This window comes from Aulonocara stuartgranti (genome assembly GCF_965226115.1).
Source record: "Aulonocara stuartgranti genome assembly, chromosome: 5".
Taxonomy (NCBI): Eukaryota; Metazoa; Chordata; class Actinopteri; order Cichliformes; family Cichlidae; genus Aulonocara; species Aulonocara stuartgranti.
The window spans coordinates 10,174,888-10,198,861 of NC_138943.1; the positions used below are offsets into that span (position 1 = coordinate 10,174,888).

Here is a 23,974-nt window from a genome sequence, read left to right on the forward strand (position 1 = left end):
CCTGGCTCCTGTAAAGATATAAAGAAAAAAATATTTGTACATTATAGTATAAATTCTAAGCAGCTTTGCATACAGATTGTACCTTGTTGACCCCATACACACAACATACTTGATATAATTTACTTACAATTCAAACATTTTTTAAGCTGTATAATCAAATTATGCTTTATGTTAGATACTTAATGGAGATATTACAAAGAATTCATCCATTTGAGTGCTTCATCTCAACACTTAAACAGTCACACTAAAAGCAGGGTTAATATAAATCCTTTCGTATTTTTTTAATCATCTTGAATTGTGGAGTATTATTGAATACAGTGATTATTTTGTGTGTGGTTGGCTTGTGTGCTGACTATCCCTCAGCAAGCCCCTGCTACGATTCATGGAGGTGTGAGGTCACTTATTAAAAGACTACTTGAAGACGGAGCAGCAAGTTCAGTGGTTTTCTATTCCACAGAGAAATTATCGACTTTCTTCAACTAATTATTAGATTAGCATAAATAATGTGCCGTTTGGGTACGCTGACTTCTTTTACTAAATTGTCACTCAGTAAAAATTAAAAGACAAATACATAGAGAGAAACACGGGGAATGAAAAGGACTGGGATACAAAGAAAATGACAGAGAGAAAAGTGGTAGGAAAGAACACAAATTAGCCTTAACCTTCAATCTTTGCCATGTAGTAATGAAGATGAATAACGGTGAACAAATGATAAGCACAGACCTAAATTGAATACGGCATCGAATAGGGACACACAGGCCAGTATCCTCACACACACACTCGCACAATCACACGCATGTACAACTACACAGTACACTTTCGCATCTGGGAATTTATTTTGCATCAGTCAAACCTTTAAACACAGGAAAATCTAACAATCAAGTCCTCCTGTTACATCCCATTTCTCCTATAAAGGACTCTCACGTAAGCATTTTAGGCTTCAGTGGTCTCACTTCTCATTCACTTTGATTGAGGTGACGTCATGTGTTGGCCAACTAAATTGTCGGGCTAGTCCGTCATCACAACAACGGCAACCAATCACATCGTGTAAACGCATAACAACAGGGCAAGCTCCGGTGTCTGGCTGTTTTTTTGACAACTAATATATGAACTACACAGACAGACACACACACGCGTTTATAACCTCTATATTTCATATCCAGATGTTACATCAGCTAATACAGGAGCCTGAACTGCTCCTATTGATGCACACGAAAACTTTTGCTGTATTTATCTCTATTACAACAACAAATGTGATTTTGGTATATCATGTCTTAGATTTTCTCCTTTTTAAAGGACAATAGCCAAATAAATATTTATAAGAAAACTACATTTCACATGCTTACAGCATTTGTTTGTGTCTTCACAGCACACTGCACCTCAAACTAGATTCACATCGTGTTGAATTTACCACAGATAGGCTTTACAAATCAGGAGAGAAAGACAGTCACATTAGCTTTCGAATCGCAATTACAAGCAGTTGTGTAGGACATGCGATTTATTGTATCTTCCTATGCATACCAATTAGATTCAAATTGTCGGAAATTGTCGACACAGGCAGAAAACTACAGCAAAGCTACTAACAAAAGCAGTCTAAAGAACAACCAAAGAGGTGAGTTATTATGGTATTATGAAATGAGACAGTTATTTTCCATGCAGGTGGTTAGTAACTTAAATGTAGAGGCTTGGAATGTGCATCCACCTGTAAGCAGGCTGTTAAAAACATGTGTTTTAATGTCACATACAGACAATAGTTGTTTGTTTGTTTATTTTTTACCATGGTGTCCTATCAGAATAATACAACATTTGATCCAAAGAAATTGACATATAAAATTATGTGACAGTACAAAATTTGTCAGCTTAGTTGTTAATTCCCTGTTGGAAAACAGTGAAACTGAAGGCATGAACCATATGGATAAACATCTTAGACACAAACTGGAAAATCTGGTAGTATGCCCAAGTAACAGTTCAATCAGATTCCCTGGAAACATCACAGACCATGTAGATAACTAGATCTTGACTGATTTTTCCTGTTTGCCTCACCCCCATGCAAAAACACGAGACATCAATCATATCATCCTCGTCATTTGGCAGCTTATACAGTAAATGTCTTTCACGCTGGTGTCACATGCAAACTACATCACATTGGTTAAATGGGATTACAAATATACACGATAATAAATCAAGAAATAATGACAGATACAACCTTTCACAGATTACAAGAACATTATAGTTCTCATGAATCTAACCTCTTTGATATTTAACATTTAATTTTTGCGCTGTTTGCAAAACCTTTGAATGAACCACTTGGGTTTCCTCTAAACCAGAAAATCCTGTGTTTCTGTGTAGTCTCCTGGGAAAAATCTATAGTGAGTCTGAGAAAATATTCAGAAGTCAAAATGTAGCTTTCAGTTTGCCATTTACAGGCAAATACTCTCGCACCACCAGGCTTACTAAATCATAATCTCACCAGGGGGCTGAGGTACATATTAAATTCAAATGCCCGGATGCTACGGCTCTATTAGTGTGCTCTTAGTTAAATGACTGCTAATGGCACTTCTGCAGGGCAAGCTACCACCTGTTTGAGCAAGGGCTACACTTATTATCTCAGGGTAAACCATATTGAAGTCAATTACTGAGCTATGCTCCCACTCGCAAAAATGGAGTTACATCTATACGTGACTGCTGTTTCTGGCCCCTAATGACACTGAAGTACTCAGTCTGTTCTCGGTCTACATTTCCTGCAAACCTCCATCGTAAGGATTTATTGGAACACTGTTGACCATTTTATACCAGCGTTAGTGTCTTGTTACAATAAAAACTAATAAAACAACCAATTAAATCATAACACTGAATTTTTTTAAATAAAATTTTACTGTCTTAAAAAGCAAAAAATAAATTGCAGTGATTTCCAGCCGTGATGTTTATTTTCATACAGTGTTGATTAAAAGCAATTATGTAAAAAATGAGATTACACAAATTAAAGGTCATGGTCAGTTCTACTCAATCCCAGCTACTGTACCGTAACTATTCATAACAACATCATTTGTAACGCTTCTGGATTGGAATACTAAGTAGGGAGATTTCGTTTCTCAGTTTCTTTATTCTTATCATGCTTTTGTTTCAAGTCTTTTGCTGATTAAGATTCATTTGCAGATCATGGCACTCTATCAACCCTTGTGACACAAAGGCCAAAGATATAGACTAATTAAATACACCAGTGCAATTGATATTTCCCATGGATCAATGCGAGTGTGGGATCTGTTAATTAAATCCGTGATAATGTTTGCTCATCATAAACATTTCCCATGTTTGAGCACAGTGAGATAGGGAGATAATCTCTGCTGTCTGACAGATTAATTTTAGGGCTAACAGAAAATCCTTCCGATGAACGCCTTTTTTAAATGGGAGGTTTTCCTTGAATGTTTAGTTTAAAAGACAAAGGTGTTCAAAAGAAATCTTTCCACCTTCTTTAGCTTACTGGCACAAAAATAAAAGACAACACTTCCACATAAGGTTGACTAATGTTATCTGAAGAGATGCAGCAATATCAGTCACCATAGCAACCAAGTAATCTAAATCCCTTGGCTAATGGAAGTAAACCCCTGACGGTCTCCCATAAGACCAGGTGGATTTTGTATTCTCTACCCTTACTTGTCTCCTGTGTGGTATACATCGGCATGGCATAGGTTATCACACAGTGGATTAAGAAGGCGTGTCAGAGTGTGTGCCAGAACCCCCAAGCCGCACTCAACTCATCTATTGATCCACGTACGAGGGAAAAAGTGAGAGACCGCCACACTTAGCAGTGTAACCGCAGGCAACAGCCCCCTGTCTGCCCTCTGTTCCCTGCAGTGGGACTGATTGCTTGTCTCAATCATCCTTTCACCCCCCCCTCCACAACCGCCACTTTCTCACCTCCACACACAAACACACAATCCCACACAACTTCACCATCTCTCTCTCTCTCTCTTTACCCTCATTCATTTTTCCACTTCTGTCTCCTATGTCTCAGCGACAGTCTCTCATGATTTGACGGCCTCTTGTTCTTCTTGTGAGGGCCATCAAAGTCTGCAGCCTTAACCCTGCCTGAAAGAGCTGGGACTGCATGGAAGGAAGCAATTAATTCTGCAGTGAGAAAACCCATTAATTAAGCAATGCTTCTGGCTATTTCACGAAGACCCTTCAGAAACAGTAGGGCCACTCGGAGAGGCATAAAAGATGCAGTGGCACACCAGGTTATTAATGGACCCCAGGGCTCCTGGCAAGGAACCACCATAGGATAATTCTCACTTTTTGTTTCTAGGCCTCATAACTACACCACACGCACTCAAAAGTGACAAAAACTGTTTTCTGGAAACATGTCTTGTCAGAATTTGCTGCCATAATCATATCTAAAGCTCCACTACCAGAACAGTTTAAACATCTTGCTGAAGCACATCATGCTGTAGTTGATTTTTTTTTAAACTACCAAGAAACCAAAGGTTTATGGATGATCCAGGTGCAATGAGTTGAGAGACCAAAATGTATCAACAAACCATGGTTAATGGGCAATACACTAATAAGACTTAAATACAGTGTACAGAAATGTCATTAAAAGTCAGTGATAGTCACATGTGGCACGCACAGGGAAGGCCAGCAAGTACGTCAGAGTGATGGAGCCGTATTTTCTCTAAATGGGGGTAACAGGATAAACTCTAGTGTGAAGATGGGTCTGGGAAAATGAGTTTTGTGATATCTAATCGCTCACTAAATCATGCATGCGAACATTATCTACTTGTGTTGTCCACTATTCAGGGACATTTCGAAGCAAGGCACCCATTTCAGACTAAACAAGACCATGGTTCGGTGCGTTTGAAATGCTGATTCAACTCTAGGTCTCCCCTGAGCACAGGCCAGGCCTGCCTACGATTGCAATGATGAGGAAGCCTCGATGACAGCACGCCATCCGTGAAATTAAATCAACAACTCCCATATTGTAATTACATTTGGTTAAATGGGAAGGCAAAGTGTGGTTGTAATACAATTAACACGTAATTGTCATCCTGACCAGGTTGGTGCTGATCTATTTCCCCAAGGGATTCAATGAAATCCATCTCCCTGCCCTCCTCTGTACCATTTGTTTTGAAATGAATGATTTGCTGAGTACCAATGGGTCACAGGGCAGCTTCATTACCAAACCGGTGTAATGTAAGTGATCTAAATGCTTCTGTGATCAACTGGAAAAAAGATATATTTCGCAGAATTATGACACCGATTCTAAACTTAAGGAAGATGTTTTACAACAGCTGTACAAGTGTAACAGCTGGTCATACAAATATTGTCAAGAATAAACCTCAAGCATAGCTTCATGAAATTGATGCAAGACCATTTTAGACAGTTGGTCAGAATTGCGTACATTTTTAGAATCTATTTAGTTGCACAACATATGTTCCAGATTAATAAAATAAAATTAGCACTAAACTGTGTATTAATATTCAACAATCATTCATGGTTTGCATGTGGTATCGCTTACTTTACAGCATTTGGGGTCATCTGCACCCCTGTAATCCTATAGAAGCTATCACAAATAACCAGAAAGATGAACTACAGGCAGCTCGTTTAATTCATACTTTTAGACCAGCTTAGGTAAACAAGGTTTTTTTTTAATTATTTTGTTTTGTTTTCATAAACTCTATACTCTTATTAGCTATTAAAAATTTCCATTAGTTTCAGTTTGTGATTGCAAATGAAGTAGAGTGACATTGTGTGCACTGTCAGCTGTGAATATCTTACATCTTTCCCCATCTCTCTCTCTCTCTCTGGCTCGCTCTCTTCAAGGGTAAGAGAAATGTAAGATGGCCCTAGACTAATACTTTGAAAAAAAAAAATAATAATAAAACGAAAACAAGCAACTTTTCTCAAGTCTGTGCCACTCACGACTTTTTCCAATTGCTCGCACTTTTATGTGCATCATTTTTGTGCATGCCACTGGTAAGTTAAGACTGCAGTGATCCTAAAACTGCACTGATACAGCTGTATGATGCATAATACGAGAGTTACTTCTATCATTTCTGGGCGAAAAAGTCAAAAGAGCATGAAATAACACCACAGAGCTCTGCAGATCGAAACAACCAAGGCTTATGTATATATTAAAGTCCAAAAAAATAATGTTGCAACTTAAGTTCTTTGTAAATATCTGATGTTATCCTGAGACAAAATCTGAGACTTAACCCTAGTTGTTTTTTGATAATCCAATCAAAAAAGCAAACATCACCAAAGTAAGCACAGGTTTAAACACAAATGCTGTCAATCACTGACAGGGAATCAAGTTGAAGCATGGTCTTCATTCTTCCTCCAGCCTACACTGCCCAAATCTGTGTCTTGAACTTGATATGTAGTAATCACATAATTACTTGATATCTTGACTGCAGCGGGAGGTTGTCTATAATCTATCTTTTCCCCTCTTTGAACTCATCTTCTTACTCGCTCTTATTTCATTCCTTGTCCCTACGCTGCTATTTTATTACTTTTCCATGCACCTTCAAGCTTGTTCTCCTCACACTTGACTGCTTGTCATGTTGGTGATGGTAAAATCTAGATGTATGTTACTGCAGTTCTCATGGTAACATGGCCTTGATAGCAGTGTTGGCTAAAGGCCTAAAATCTTACAATCTTAGATATGTCAAAAATGTGACACTTTTCTAAGTCAAAGAAAAATTGTAATGTCAGTGACAAGCACTTGACACTGCAAGGTAGAAGGGTAACGTGGCAAACACAAATAGGTGCTGACATTGCCGTTATTGTGAATAAACATTACAGTAAAATAATATTAATAATACAATACAATATTTACATTTTGATAGCATTTTATCCATTGTCTTCAGGCTGTTCAGGTTCTTTCTAAAGGTGTCAAATCCAATAAACCAAGAAAATTCAATGTTTGTCTTCCTCCCATGTGAATGCCAAATATATTTTGTTTACTGGATTAATTTAAGCACAGTGGGTTAAAATTGCATACTTTTAATCTTCTTCTGGTCATTGTATTCTCCTTAGTATTCTCTTGAATTCATATTTGATATGGATGGTCTATATAAATGAGTAATAACTGCAGCATGGGGGTTCCTTGTGAGTATGACAACTATGGCTAATTTGCATGATTTGGCTTTGAATAATGTCCACACAGAAGCCATAGGGGAGGAGAGCTGCGTGTTATAACTATGGTGCTGTCCTCATCAGTACGCCTGCTGTGTTGCTGATAAAGGTGTGAGCAACAAGGAAAGACTGGGGATGCTGTGCTTCACTGCCACCACAGAATCCTCTGCTCTCAGCCTGATGTCTTTGATGTCACTCTGACACAAACCATATACAGCAGGATCTACTGGAGGGTCTACAGGTGCACTTCATGCTTCTTGCACCTCTATACCCCTGCTGTGAGAGGTAGGCCGGCAGCGCATGGGAAGAATCCAGTGTTGTTTTTTTATTGTAATGTGCAAGATTGGAGAATCTCTAGATACAGCAGAAGTATAGTTATTGGGAAAAATCCTGTAAAGCACAAAACATTTCAAATTTCCTCTTGATCGTTGCACAACCAAGATTTATCCGACCCCCTGTTCATTTCAAAGCCCAGTAGGGGTATTAAATCATTCCCAAATACATGGCCACTTATCTAAACAAGACATTTCATTGAGTTTTCTTTAATCTAGCTACAAAACCTTCTAAAACTATTTTTTTCTGTGCTAACACTCAATGCAATAGCCTCTTGGATGAAAGAAACCACATCAGTAAAACTGCACAAGAGCTTTGTTGGAAGACCAACAGCATGCACAGTGCAATTGAATTTGCACAAGAGCTGTGTAAGGGGACACATTGCACGCACAACAAACCCAGAATAAACTGTATGTGACATAAAAAGTGCTCAAGGCAATACAGTGAAAGGGAAAGGATTGGAAAAAGGAAACAGAGGTGGTGATTAAGTCGAAAATGCGCCTTCATGGATAAATAAACAGATTACTGTCCTCGAGAGTCTTGTTTCTGCTTTTGCCACTGGATGACAGAATGCACCGATGAACCAAAGACAGGAAGATCTCCTGTACTACAGCATGGTCAGATTGCATAATAGGCAAAAGTCTGGGCAGAGCAAGACAAGGGTTAGAGGAAAGAGGTTAGGGAGATAAAGAAGAACTGTGCTGCTCCCTGCTGGGCAGGGTCTGGCCAATTTTATTTCTTTCTATGTTGAATGTGCACGTTGTGAAGTCTTGATACCCAGTCGTGATGTCCAGAATTAGAAAAAGAAGACTTACTGCATTAAAAATGGTAGGATATAGAGCTATAAAACAGTTCTAAAGCTAATGCTTTTTCAGTCCCAATAGTAACCTTCATCCTTACAAAGCAACTTCATTAACTCGTAGGCGGGAATCTTTCCTGAATGATCACTGACGATTGTTTCCACAACAGACAGATGGAAAATTGTATTAACGTAACGTTGTTTTAACAGTTTGCTTCACTGTTCAACATAAACTTCAGGTGACCCAAGTGAGAATCCTTTTCTCTGCTTACATAAGCCGTAATACTTAGTACTTAGCCAATAGAGTAAGAAGCAAACACTGATGATGTGTCTGAGCGCCTGACTTAAAACATTGTCATTGCATTTCATTGTATTACATCATCCCGTTTAAAAAGAAATGACTTCGTAATCCTTTCTGTTTGTGTTAGACTGCTGCATGCCTTTGTGAATGTGTGTGTTTGTGTGTGCTTACGTAGTGCAATCTTGGCCAAGTGCAGACGGTTGACCCATGAGATCTTACTAAGGGGGTTAGGAGTGTTGAAGACCACCATGAAACTGACAGGACGCCCTGACCTGGTGGAGAAAACAAATGCACAAAAAAAAAAAACACACAGACTCAGCTTCAGATGGATGCAGACATCATATGGCATCGAAAGGCATTATTAAGCAATAGCAGAAACACTTTTTGGGTATTATTTCTTTTATTTTTATTATATTTGTGCAATTTGGTGGCATTTGGGTGGAGTTTGCATGTTCCTGTCTAGCCTGCATGGGTTCTCTCCAAGTACTCTTGCTTTCTCCAACAGTCAAAGACATGCTGGTTAGGTTAATCAGTTGTTCTAAATTGACAGTAGGAGTGAATGATTGTCTGTTTCTCTGTTAGATCTGTGGCATACACCCTATTTAAGCTGTGGAGGCGTAGATATGTTCCATGCCCCACTGCAACCCTGACTTGGATAAAAAGATAAAAGAATGAATGGATGGATTTTGTCTGTGTTGTTGGGATCATTTTAAGTGGTATACAACAAAGTAGACCTGACATCACTGTGACATCAAAACAGAAGGCTACAAATTCAAATTCACATTAATGTGAAAGCATGAAGCTTAAACCAGAATGAGGAAAACAGGGGAAAAAACAGCATGCTTAACAGGTCTCATTTCACTGAGCTGAAAATTGCATCAGTGTTACTGGTGCAGTAAAACAACTAAATAAACATATAAATGCAAAGGCGTTCTTGATCCCCAAAACAAAACAGCAGGGAGGATTCAACCAATGGAGCTCTAAAAGCAGAGGAATCACACTCTAACTGTTGCATGTAATCACTCCTTTCTGTGCGCTACCAAGCAGTAATGACCTTAACCAAACAAAACAAACTGCGGCCATGCATTAGTTTATAACTGGCTGAGAAATGCCAAAAAAGGGGTTTCAAATGTGTTTAAATTGTGAACTAAACTAATCAAAAAGTCTGCTTTAACACATAATTAAAGTGACAAGCTGGTGAACTTGTTTTAGATTTACCTCTTTTTATTTATCGTTATTAATACATTGTATGCACTACAAGGCTGATACCTTTAAGGCACCCGAAAGACAGCAAAAGCACATTTTTGACATATTCTCGAGATGTTCTATATAAAAGCAGAAAGCAGAACAATACGCTCAGAGAAACAGCACCAACAGAGCACCAAAATAAATTTTTCATTTCATGGGACTTTAAGTTTAATACAACAAGATTTTTTATGTCATAACAGCTGCTTGCCTGCTTGTAGCTTTACAGCAGTTCAGTCCAGTAAGCTGGGGCTTTATAATTTCAGCCTGTACGTCAACATTCAGTTTGGCTTGTGATGATCACACAGCGTGGTCCCACTAAATCGCTTATAGGTAGCCTCCAGTGTTCAAAATGCCACTAATGCATGGGCTTCAATGGCACAACCAGCACAGGCTCTTTTGAAAGAAACTCAGAAACAGTGGGAGACCAGATAGTGTGTGAAAGGAATAGAGGAACAAAATGACTGGTAGAACAAAGGATTATTATACTTGACATACTGAGAAATTTGCAAATACATGTTCATTTTAAATTAATATAATTTCAGTCAGCATGTAACAGCTTTCTTAGTTTTTCTTTAAAAAAAAACAAGATTTTAATCTCTCAATCTAAAAGGAAGACAAGTTTATGAATACCATACTTAAAAGAAACTTTTCTTGTCACTCTAATAGCAGAATCATTTTCTGCTATTAGAGTGACAAGAAAAGTTTCTTTTAACTCTTTTCTAGCCTTAATGTGACAAAGATATTAGTAGATTTCTTACAAGGAGTGCAGACAGGGAATGAGTGATTTGGGCATTTCTTTATCCTCAAAATACACAATATGCTGGCAAACCATAAGACAAACTTAGTCATTAATTAATGAAGGTGCTCAAAAGTTGAATAAATGGAAAGGGAATAATTTACCAGAGGAAACAAATGCCCTGAACAACACTAGCTACTCTGTTTATGTGTAGTTCCATTATGAACTCATAACTTGAAGTTAAACAAAGCTGAAAAATGACCTACATCCTTATATCCCATTAATATAGTTTGCTTATGGCCTTTATACAAATTTGCATTTTGCCTCCAATGCTTTATGGTAATATTGGTTATCAGTATCTACATGTATTTACAGGTTGTTTCTTCAAGGTAGGCAGCACGTAGAATTAGAAAGGTTATTTCGTAAAGTCCTTTTAAAATTACATGAGTTTAAAATATGTATGATATGAAAGGGGAAAAAATGCTAACTTTTAAATTGGATAAAAATTCAAAAAAGTAAAAAACAAAACAATTAAAACAACAGTGCAGACAGTAACCAACAACTGAAAATGTTCAAGATTCTCCCATATTTTCTGAATATGTGCATATTTTCAGATTTAGGAAACAAACTGACAAGTGAGCAACAGAAAACAGAAAATTATTCGTGATAAATAGCACAAAGGAGTTACTACAATTTGAATTCAGAACAATCTGAATTTTATCAATGCAAACTGCAGTGAAAACATGTGAAGACAAAATATTTTACTTGCACTGACTCCTCCCTAACGCACAGCCAACCACCCTAAATTTGCCAGCTGTTAACACTGTCAATAGCCTTAAAGCCAGCTGGTGTTGTGTCTCCTTTATCCCCTCTGGTCAATTTCTTTTTCTCTGTAGTCCTGGGTTGCAAACAAAAAAACATGTGCGGTGAACAAATAAACGTCAGTCAAATTGTTATGGGCTGAGCCTTCCTGGCTGCTTGAGCTTAAAGCACTCAAATGCTTTATATACTATGCATGGTTGCCATGCGCTTGAGCACCATTGTGCTATATCAGATAGAAATTTTACCTTTCACTAACGTCTGGGATCACACAAACACATGTGTGCTGACTCAGCAGTAAACAGTAAATGATAAAAGTTGAGGGTAATTGTTTGAAAGCAATAGTCTAACTGCATTATACTGCAGTCTATATTAAACTGTTAGCTAGTGCCTGAATGTTGTTACATAAAAAAAAAAAAAAACCAATTTGGTGCATTAAAATTCACCTGAACGCAGGAAATCTCGACAGGTCTCGACACCCCAAGATTCTCAGCTTAATGTGTTCCTTCCTGGTGCTGAAACAAGACCTATGCCTGTGACACTGAGCGTGTCTTATGTAAAAGCTTTAAGCGGGTTTTCCCACCCAATAGAAAACACTCCAAGTGATTACCAAACCAGGTATCAAAATGGGTCGTGAAATGCAAGGTCTCTCCCAGAGCAAAATGTTTTAAAGTAGATTTTCTGTTTGAATGCCATTACTTAAAGGTTGTGTAAAGTGCTAGAAACACAAAACTCAGGTAATAGACGCCTGTCTAAACACTTAGTCTCTTCAAGCATCCCCTTTTGTCAGGCTTTTTGTCAGCTTGAGACCACTAGTCATGCATGTGTTGATTTTTCACTCTCTTTTCAGTCAAATACAATAACCTTTAAATTCCTAGCAGTCTAAAACAAGACTGGCAAAGACTGCCCCGAGTTAACAATGACTCATTGTTAGTCAGTGTCTAACTACAGACAGACGGTGGTGTGGTGTCTGGCTTTATTGGAAGTGCAAGTAAATTGTCTAGCCAAGGATGGGACATCTTTTTAGAGCGCTAAGCAACTTTCCAAAATAATGCTTTACCTTCAGTCACCTGTACAGCTATGCAGTGATTCTGAGGCAATGAAAGGAAAAAAAAAGTGCAAGGGAATGCAGAAAAAGGGGTGGGGAGGGGCTAGGGTCTCAGGCACACATAAGAAAGACAATTTCACACTCAGGAATCATTAGAAGGCAATTGAGTGGAGAGCAGTGCGTAGTCGGATATTATGCTTCTGTCATACCTGCCACTGCCCGCCACAAATTAATTTTAATTTCATAGAGGAAGGATGAAAACGTCAGAGAGAGACACACACGTATAGTGAGAGAGAGAGATTGAAGACAGGAACAGAATAAAGTAACTAAGATCTCAAACTTCCTTGACATGTTGAAAAAGTGGACCTTTCACAAAGAGGTGTAATTCATACAATTTGCTGCTTAAATATAGGAAAGGCAATTTGCCCAAGACAGAAGGGTAGACAGGGTGTGATGAGAATACAACTACTCTCTTGGCTACATTCCTTAGGTAACACTTCATGCCCACACGGCATCAAACATGCTAAACTGAGCGCAGTCTCCATTCCTCCCTCCTGCCCTCTGATTGACAGCCGCAGTGCAGGTGTGGTGCATTGCCAGAATGGAGAACTAGACTCGGGCATGCTGGCAGAGGCGAGATGAGAAAGGCTGAGAGGTAAAGAGAGAAAAGGGAAGGGGAGGGAAACAGAGAGAGGGCAAAGCGGGGCAAGGGAGCGGAGAGAGGCGCTCGCCCAATGGATTTATGGGAGCAGGTCAGTGCCGAAGCACACGTGTGATACTAATGCACAAGGACGGGACAGATGTAGGATTGAGTGCTGAGTGGCAGCCTGTCATGCACCCATCCTTCAGTTCACCCCGTCCTCCAGAGAATCAAAGAGAAAGTTTGTTCTGCAAAAAGTGAGATAACTAAGGGAAGCATTCAGATGTAGTTCTGGTATGACTTGATGGAACTTCAGGAGAGATACACTTAAAGTGCGTCAGGATCGAATCTGATTTATAGAGGCGTTTCATGATAATGTGCAAAATCATGTTTGGCTTTTGGTGATGCAGGTTGCAACTTCCAGAGCGCCTAAAATCTGAATGAATGCTCAAACCGCCACAGCAGCAGTCGTGATACTTAAATGTTTGTGAATCCAGTACCAGCACAGCCCTCCTGCAGATGACACAATAAAAACAGACACGGACAGCATACACTGTGGTTTTATCTGCGATACTGTTGATCGCAAGTAAATATCTGCTTGTCGGTATTAATACAAGTCTCAAGTCAGCCTGCAATCCTTGTAGTGGAAATCTCTCTGCTACACAAAAGAATTATACTTAGAGGACATGGTTAAAATTAATTTAATTTCATCTTAATTGGTTGCCTCGGTGTTTACAGTTAAAGTAGTTAACAGGGTGAGGTGACCTTATTATATGATTTATTCCACAGCTTAAGGCTACATTTAAAATAAGCAGTGTTTGATGTGAAGTGGGTTTTTTTCCCCCACTTTCTCTAGCTATATGGAATTATTCATTTAAAGATTTCTGTGAGCTTGGCAGAGTTGTTGTTAGTACAAGTTATTTTTCTTTGCATTATGAAAAGTTAATGTTAACTCACAAGAATCATATCTTTATAACTATGAAGGGGAGAACAGACAGCTGAGTGGGCCGTCCACTATCTCATTGATGTTACTGTCAGGCGCTGGAGATATAAATAAAGGTTTAGAGCAACATTTGACATCTAAATTGAGTGGTATCTAGTAATTAAAATTCATGGTGTAAAGGTTAGAAGCATTTATACAAAAAAAAAAATCAATACATAACAAAAAGCTATTTATGAATATGTTCTTGTGGAAACAGGTTCAGATAATATAAGATACCTCTTCAGTTAATGAGAGCATACTCCTCCAGCAGCCCTGACTGCTCGAGCAGTGAGTAAAATGTTTCCACTTAAAGCTGACCATGGAAAACGTGTCTTAGGTGCCCCTCAGCTCCAGCCTCACTACAAACGATAACTAGCACATAGTAGAGAACGGTGGTTATTCTTTGCCACATACTTGTGCGAATGTGGGTACTGTACATGTGGGAATAAGAAGGGAGAAAAAGAAACAAAAGAGCAACCTGTCCCTGGATAAAAGTGGCTATAAATAGAAGAACAGCGCAGGTAGGTGCAAAGGTGGAGTGCCTTTCACATAAGTATGTATTCACATGTATGTTACAGATGTTATACTAACACTGCCATCTTCAGAAATTTGGGACAAGTGTCTCCCGCTGCCCTGGATGCTTTCCAGTACTTAGGCCGGTGGCCAGGATCCTCACTCTGTTGTGTGCTTTTACTCATCAGCCTGATGATTTGCCTCACCTGCCAACCTCAGTATATATATGTCTCATTGTTCCAGATAACTAAATGGTAACTAAATCACAGAAGTGCCGACACAAGATCCCTTCTCTTCAGTCCAGCTGTGCTTAATTAAAAGAGTCATCCTGTTATTTAGTTACTCCGCTGCCCTTCCCTGCAAACAATTCAGTTAGTTTGCTGCCTGTTCAAGCGGCAGATTTGCTTGTCGTTAATTATCAATTTCTACTAAAAGAGTAATGTAAAGTTCAATTCTATTTTAGTCCCCTTTTATTTGTGTGACAGACAACATCTGAGAGTTGGACAAAGCATGAATAACTTTAATCTAAAGCTAAAAAAGTAGTCCAAGTAAGAAACCTTTTCCTGAAACTAGGGCTTCCGGTACTAATATCAAGTCATGCCTTCTGTATGTTTCTTGTTAGACACGTGGAACAATCAAAGAAAAACCTCTGTTGTCCAGATGCAAAGATAAGACTTTCAGTCAGAATGCACTAGAAATCAGTCATCTGACTGCGAGCTGAAGTACTGCCACCTGCCTTGCAGGCATTCGGCACATAAAAGCTTCCGTTAAATAAAAAAAGGAAGAAAAAAATGTTTCTCTGCTACTGCTCTTTTGTGTATGCTGTTCTGGTGGTGTAAGTGGATGAAGCAACAAACACATTTGGTTAAACTATGAAATTTGAACTCTGTATCTATCGCTTGCCAGTATGGTCCATGAATCTATGCCTGTGGTTGCTCCTGCAGACGCAGTAAAAGAGGATGTTAACGAACTGCTGTCACACGTAGGCTGGTGCCTTTGAGGCAGCAGTCGGGATTCTCTCCACGTACTCGTCTGTTTGCAGTGTGGAGGCTGTGATGTGCTGCCTGACTGCAGAGAGTCGCCTGCGGCCAGACAGGAGGGGACCAACTCAGTACAGGGGGTCCCTGCTGCGGTCCCACTCTCTCACCAGCAGAGCAAAGGCTTAGCTCTGCGTGCGAGAGTGTGTATCTATGTTTCTGCCCCATAATGTGTGTGCCTCATCGTGTGAAATACATGCTTGCTCTTTTTGCAGTTGCATTTGTCAGTGGGAAGTATATGTGAATACATGTAACATACAGGTGCTGGAAGCAGTGTGATGCTTATGAATCATACTAGTCACAAAATGGAAAAAAGACAGTTAGGAAGGAGCTGTGTGTGTGTGTGTGTGTGTGAGTGTGCGTGTGCGCGTGTGTGCGTGTGCGTGTGTGTGTGTGCATTTCTAAGAAACACAGACTGTGAACCAGAAATTGTGAACCATATTAGTCACAAAACAAAAAAGGACAGTCAGGAAAAAAACAATGTGTGCGCGTGTGTGTGCGCATGTGTGTTTGAGAGAAATAGAGCCAGTCTGTCCACTGCTCTCCCCTACAATCTGCTGCTATTGCACCCTGGGTAGTGTCAGAATGGCTCGGGTACCCGCTGTGCCACCTGTCACCCCAGCCCCGAGGCTCACTGCCGGTCCAGCCACCCAGCACTGAGGCCCAGCCTCAATTAGATTGCTATCACACAACCAGAATTGGCTCTTTTTCCCTACAGGAGAGTTCTCTCTTTCAGCTGACATTGTTATCTTTTACGTCACCACAAAAACTCCAAGTATGATTTCAACACGAGTCTTGCTCTACAGTATTGAATTTTTAAGTACAAATATACAGCTTGGACATATGTCGGGGTGGGGAATCTCCTTGTCAGTTCAGTTGCTAATGACATTATCACAGGAACTCAGCAAATAGGGTACCCCTTAAAGGGGAATTCGGGGACTCTCTTGTAAGCGTGGCATCTGGCTCCACCAAACATCTGAGTAAGCAGATTGGCCCTGCAGGCCTGGTGTGACAGCCGATGAGGAAGCTAGGAGATGTGGGAGAAGTGATCTGCACAGCTCCGCTGCTCAAGCTGTCATTTTAGCTTGGTTTGGCACAGTTAGATTCTCTCTGGCTCTGAAGCATTAGGCCCACTCTTCTGACTGCCGCTGCCCTGCCGGCACCAAGCCAAATCTTTCATGGGGGAGGTCGCTCATCACTCTCACTCTTTCTTTCTTCCTCTCCTCCCCCTGCTTAGTATGTCTCAGCAGGGCTCTGGCTTCTTTATCGCAATCTTTCTCTTTTTGTCTTCCCTTGCCTCTTTCTTATCCTATTCCCAGCAGAAGCCACGAAATGGAATCCATTATAATCTGCCATTATTTGCTATTTTCCAGTTCTTGTTCCAGCACTCTAAGCTACTCATATGCTCTCTCCTTGCCGTCTTTGTTGGTCTCTAAGTAGGTGTTCAGTCATTCATTAGTCAATCCACCCACCAGGATGCACCTCAACATGTAACACTAGCACTTCTGTGCAAGGTAACCTTCTGTGCATTGTATGCAGCTTTGTATTTTAACCTAAGACAATAAAAAAAATCAAATGTTTTTTTGTTTTTGGACTATTGAAGAAAACATGCCTGAAAGTTCATAGTATTGCATTTTACAAATTTTCTGTGACTTAATAAAACTAAATAAAAGAACTATAAGACTACAACATTTATATTAGGAAATCCAATTATAGGACCGAATATCTTGCATTTCAAGACACTATAAACACACCGTAAATGTAGAAAGATATTACCGGGCAATTCATCAAAATTACACATTAGGGGCCGAGAGTTAAGTAAAGGCCAAAGCAAAAAACGTTTCTCATTATACGCTCGAAAAAGAAAATTTTGTGGAGACAATTCATTATTCAATCCAAGCACTGAATAAAATGAATTATTTGAGTTGGGTAATTACGCAGTCGAGCCACCTGGGGGGCTCTTCAACTGGTGGGGGAGATTGTCACATCTTGCAGGAGCTTTCCTCTCCTCAGGAGCTCCCTCTGCAGGAGGGGGAGATACAGAAGAGGTGGAGGAAGATCTCAGCCTGGGTGTTTATTGTCTTATGTAGTCTGGAAGATGAGTGGCCCCAGGGAGGGGTCACTTGCCCCTCCCTTCCTTCCCTCCCCATCTCCAGCTGCCTCCCTCTTCCCGCTCCACCACAACCACCCACACATGCAGGGCCTTGGAGTGGGGGTATGTCACCAGGGTGCAGAGGAGGCTACCCCCCCGTCCCCTTCTGGCTGCCTCTGCCTCAATTTTATCCCACAACTTAGACATTCACATTACTCACACTCTCATTACACATACATATAGGATCTTGGGGGTGGGCACGATACACGGAGTCCAAAGTACCATCAGGGTGTACACCTCACCCCTGGCATCGTTGCCCACCTCTCAATTTTAAATACACTTAGACATTGAGGGCTAGCAGGAGGGACCATGCGCTTACCTGCTGCTCTCTGGCAGGTAGCTCCAAGCCCTCCTGGGTTTTAATTGCACCTTAGAACACACATGCATCAACACTACAATGAGCGGGTGGAGAGAGGTTTGGAGTCTTCTCTCACCCCCATTCTCTGCGACCTGCTGGAGCAGGGGGGCTAGGACTAGGAGGAGGAGTTGGCCGTCCGACTGCGGTCTGGAGTGTGGAGCCTTCCTGCTGCTGCGGAGTCGGGGCGGTCTGCCTCCCCCCACCGCAGGGAAAAGGGAAACACCACCTGGGTCTGGGTGCAGTTCCCCCCTCCAGGGGTGGGGGCACCTAGACCCGGTTTGTAGAGTACGCTTGGGGAGTGTGATCGTGTGTACAACGTCTCTTTATGTCTGTCTCCACGTTGGTTGAGTGTGGAGTAAGTGCATATGAGAGCATGAGGGTGGGAATGGATGTTTGTATCTGTGTGTGCCTGTATGTCTGTGTCTATATGTCAGGTTGGGTGTCAGGCGCCACCTCTCTGGGGACATCTCAGGCCCTCCAAGGTTTGGAGGCCTATCTCCCCCTACCACCACTTCCCCTGCCAGTGGCGGACCCCCTCAGACATCGGTGCGTTGGTGGTTCTTTGTGTCCGGGGATGGGCGTCCAGGTACACACCGGCTCACTCCTTGGCGGCCGCTTATCGGGGCCTGGAGCCTGGGGCTCGCTCGGGCCACTTCGGAGGTGGGGTGCCCCCGGCCTCTCGGCCTGGGGCTCGGTCACTCAGGCGCAGCTGGCTGCCGGCGGAGCTCACAGGCGCGTCACTGCAACTCCCCCTGGCTTCTGCTCCGCGGCTGCTGAGTGAGCCCTCATCTGGGACTCTCCTCAGCTCTTTCCGGGACAGTGGCGCAGCTGCCCCTCTGTTGGTCTTCCTTGGTCTCTTGTGTTCTGGGGGCCTCTGGATGTCTGGAGTTTTGATCTCCTCCACACCTGCTTCACGCCCTGGAGGACGGGGCTGTGGCCCCCCCACACCCTCTAGCAGATCATTACATGAAGGAACCTTTTAAAAAAACAAGCGCGTCCATGCTCACAGGTGTACACACGGGTGATCACACCCACAAACTACACCCTTTTTGGCTCCTACCTCAAAGCACACTGTGTTCTGTTGATCTTATGTGCTGCACAATAATGTTTAACATTTAGTATTTACTGTCATATTCCCATATATCATTGTGATGTTGTTTATTCTATTACTCTTGTTCTCTTCTGCTTGCTTTCTTTTTTCTTTCTCAGCAGGTGATCCAGGTGATTGATATATGCATTTTTTTTTCTCTGCCCGTTCTGTTGGTTTTTGTCTTTTGCCCTTCTCCCCCGTCCCTCTTCTCAGCTGTTTCTCTTTCCCTCTTTCTTTCTCCCCTTCTTTCCCCCAGTCAAGTCTGTCCCGTATTCAGTAAGTGAAAATAAAATAAACAATAAAAGGTGAATCAAATGGACCATTACGGCAAGGCTGGGATGGTCAGTTTGGTAAAGTAAATCCGTTGGGCATCTTTCTTTGCCTTTAGACAACAATTCTGATGGCAAAAGAGCCAAACGGGACAGGCCAAAAAAAAAAAATAAAAATTACGCAGTCACGACAGAACAAACTGTTCCCACCTCTGATTTGCAAAAGGTCAAGGTGCCTGTTGGCCCACGGTTCTAAGAGCATGTATGTCACCACAATTCCTGTTGCTTTTACCCATTCCTATTTTTCTTCCAGTATTTTCTGCCTCTGTCACATTAACAAATATAAAAATATATGAATTTAGGCATTTAAAAAAATACCATAAATAAAAAGTCAATGTTAAAAAAAATAAATGCCAAAAACATTTGTTTCAACATTTACTCGTGACCATTTGCTGCAAATATAAATGAATTCAAGTGTTCCTGAGATGCTGTGTTCTTGAAACAGGAGATTAACCTCTGAATTCTAAAATCTAATCAAATGAGTCCAAGTGAATTTTTGTGCCAAAGCTGTAAATGTTTCCTCAAGGCACTTAAGAAATGTTGTGAGATGTATCAACATATGCACAAATGTACCCAAAAACAGAAAGCTTCCAGCCACAGCTTTTGCCAGCTGGAACTGTAACTGACTGTATATAAAAGATGGATGTACCCACTGTGAAATCAGCGACCGGTTTGTGGACAGCCATTAGAAAAGCCCTAGAGCAGTAATCAGCTTATGCTAGTAATGGAATGGAATGGCTGTAACACAACTCTAAAAAGTTGTGAGCAAAAGGCTGGAAAAGTAAATGGTACTAAAAAGAAACAGCTGGAGGAACATTTTGCAACTAATTAAGCTAATTGGCAACAGGTCAGCAATGTGACTGGGTATAAAAAAAGAGCCTCAAAGAGGTTTACCATTCTGCAAAAAACTGCCCTGTCAGAATAAAATTTCCCAGTGCAAAGACTTTGAATTTCTTATCATCATAATAATACATAATATCAACACAAAATGGAGAGTGACTGGAGAAATCTCTGTGTGCAAGGGACAAGGTCAAAACTCAGTATTGGATGCTCATAACCTTTGGGCCCTTGGACAGCACTGCATTAAAATAGACTTGACTTTGTCGTGTCAATCACTGCATGGACTCATTTCCAGAAATCAGCGTCTGTAAACACAGATTGCAATGCCATCCACACATGTAAGGTAAAGCTATACCATGCAAAGAAGAAGCAATATGTGACCGTGATCCAGAAACGCTGCTGTCTTCTCTGAGCCAAGACTCGTTTAAATTGAAAGAGGCAAAGTGGAAAACGGAAAACTGTAAATTCTTTTTTTGAAAAAATGTAAGCCATGTTCTTCAGACTAAAGAGAAGAAAGACCACCCAGCTTGTTATCAGAGCAAAATAACAAATCCTGACTGTATGGACTTGTGCATACGGAAATGGCACCATTAATACAGAAAAGGTGTATATATAGAGTTTTTAGACCAACCTTGAATATTTCAGTAAGACAATACTGTCCCGCATACTACACCTATTACAACAACAAGGCTTAGGAATGAAAGAGTCTGAGTCCTGAACTGACCTTTCTGCAGTCCAGACTTTGACAAATAAAAACATTTGATAACACGGAACAGAAAAAAAACAAAGAGCAAAGAAAACCAAGGAGCAGCTAGAATCCTATATCCGACAATAAGGGGACAACATTATTCTCCCACAAATCAAGCAACTGGTCTCCTCAGTTTCCAGACGTTTCTGGAACGTTTTTTGAATTTTTCTGCCATTTTTTATCTTTTAGATTTTTGTCAGTTTAAAACACAATATCTGTAACTTATTACATTCTGTATTGATTTGCAAGTTACACAACGTTCCAACATTTTTTTTAAATTGTGGTTGTAGATTTTTGTGTTTTTAAGCACCACTTTTCTCACTCTCACAACAGAGACAAAATAGCACTCACCAAGTGCCAAAAACCAAATAAGTCACAACTTTAAGCCTTTATATAATTTAAATGGTTGAAATATATGTTGTATGCCAGTTATATAAAAAAATAAGTAAATCATAAAGACCAAAAACATCTTTTCAATTAGATTTTAAACATGTTTATTTCTACTAAAATGTTGGAATTTTTAAATGACTCAAGCTCAAGTGTCCAATTGAGGAACTGCAGTTTTTTTGCGTTGCGCATGGGCTTCATCTATCAGCCTCGGCGGCTGCTTGGCATGGAAAAGTAAAAATGTTGCAAAGCATAGGGAGCATGGATTCTAGCCGAGCATAAGCCTAATTCTCCACGGTGATAGAACATGCACAGTAATATAATAACTAATTAATATACTCATTGGTTATAAAACGCTCATCACTGGGTGTTATCGTTTAGTGGTTTATGTGACTGCCAGGTTGTGTCAGTGTTTGGTAATTTCATCATTTGAACATTTAAACCATTTACCAAAAAACACTTTTGAACTACTGTTAATGGTGTTTTGTTTTGTTTTTACTCTTCATGTCATATACACTTAAACAGTACATTTTACTTGGATCCACATTTGTATGTGAAATACTACTCACTTGTCTGGCCTGCCAGGCACCTGCAGGCGTAAGCGACATTTGTTAGCACTCTGGATCTGTTCTTCTTTGATGCGGATAAGCCTCTGCAGAGCCAGACACCAGTCCTGGGCCACAGTGGTGTTGAGGTTCTTTGACAGAAAAACACACAGTTAAAAATTGTTTCTCAGTTCTAGCGTACACTAGGTCATCTAGCACAGACCCAAGTGCACCGAGCACAGGTGTATACTATAGATGTACTTGATACTGTTGCACACAAACTGAGAAACTGCCACACATCCATTTGAGAAAAAAAAACTGCAGTAGGTGATTTGAGGCAATGTGCTTCAAATAACATATTAAACAAGCATTTTTATCTTATCAAGCGAAATTCTGAATTGACTTCAGTACCAGTATCCATTTTACAGTAAAACATAGACCCTCAAGTCAAACAGAATCAAATCAATTTTCTGAAGTCAATGAGCTGTGCAGAGATATTCTGTCTATTTGTTCAGCGGACAATATTAGAACTCTGTGGAAAGTGAATGTCATTTAGTGCAAGGCGAATATCACTCTTCCTGAGGACATTATGCTCATTAAGTGCAGGGAGGCAAAGGTGCCACCATTAGCCTGAGAGGTTCTTTGGTGATTGCTGGAGTATACCTCCCCGGAGGTGTTACTGTATGCAGTGTATGGCACTGTTAATGTGACAGTGCTGCACTACTGTGCCCTGATTTAAACTCTGCAGGAGGGGTACTGACAGCTTCTTTTGCAACATAACAAATCTGACACTCCTTTAATATATGAGAGGTGCATCTCATTCTCACAGTTGTGCTACTATTGATAATTAGACGAATTTGAAACCAGTGATCCGAGAAGCATATTATACATCTCATTGTTCATACTTAAAACATCTTGAAGCCTTTTGCAATATCTTTTACAGGAACAGAAACAGACTCCCCAAACGGTCTTTTCACTATCCAAATGTGATCACTGAGTTTACACTGAGTTCAGAGATTTAATTTAACTGAGCATACTTCATTGTTGTCTTTGCTACCTCTGTGAATCTTCAGTGTGTTCTCAAGGCTTAGAAGGTATTGTCAGTTTACAGAACACATTCCATACTTCAACCATTTCCATTCCATGCCTTGAGATAACGCATTTATGAATAATTTGTGATGCTGAAAGCGGTTTCTGAGAGGAGAACAGCATGCCTCAAGGTCAGTGCAAATTTTTTTCTTCTTTTTCTATAGTTGACAATTAAGTTCTCTAAGCAAACTCTGAGAGATTTAGCCTTTGCAGCCATATGACAAACGACACACTGTGACTTTTGTGGTTTGGCCCGTAGAGTCAGCTGGACTGACAAAGCCAATGTCCAGTGCCTTGTCTTTCAGCTAATTTTGCTGTACTACAAATGTTCTGGGATACACACTTCCCTGTGAGACACTCCGGGAACAGCAAAAGTCGCATAAAGAGACAAGTACCTGATATGTCCCTTCCAATGTACCCACGAGCAGAGTGACCTCTTCCACAACAGAAAGGTCATGTTGTAGCTCTTGTAGCTCCTGGTAAAGCCGTGGAGGGCCTAGGATTGCTCTACCTAAGAGACAACACACAAAGTTGGAGAGTTTATGAAATGACCACCTCTACTGTTATTTAAAGAATAAGACGTTGTTCAACAACTGCTAGTAATGAGGGAATATATTACATATGTTACTGTTACAAAAATAAATGTGGATAATAATGAAGAGACTTTTCAGGTTTGAGAAGCTGTAACAAGTGGACAGTTTACAGCAGCAGTCCCCAACCTCCGGGCCTCGGACCGGTACCGGTATCACTCGTTAATTGAGTGATAAAAAATAAATTGATTCAATCCCACTTCAGTTTATATTATAAATGTACTCAGTTTATGGACCAACTGGCCAGATTAGGTTT

At 40.5% G+C, this 23,974-nt stretch overlaps 1 protein-coding gene across 5 annotated transcripts in view; it reads right to left on the minus strand.

Annotated features, from left to right (window-relative positions):
- The window catches only part of arhgef10la (Rho guanine nucleotide exchange factor (GEF) 10-like a), a 117,821-nt gene that overhangs the window by 45,859 nt on the left and 47,988 nt on the right, over positions 1-23,974 (minus strand). For all 5 annotated transcript variants that reach the window (XM_082532947.1, XM_082532948.1, XM_082532946.1 and 2 more), the window contains 3 exons: positions 23,524-23,639; positions 22,064-22,191; positions 8,739-8,839 (listed from right to left, as the gene is read on the minus strand). In XM_082532947.1, the coding sequence (XP_082389073.1) occupies positions 8,739-8,839; positions 22,064-22,191; positions 23,524-23,639 (345 nt within the window). The remainder of the gene's footprint in view (positions 1-8,738; positions 8,840-22,063; positions 22,192-23,523; positions 23,640-23,974) is intronic.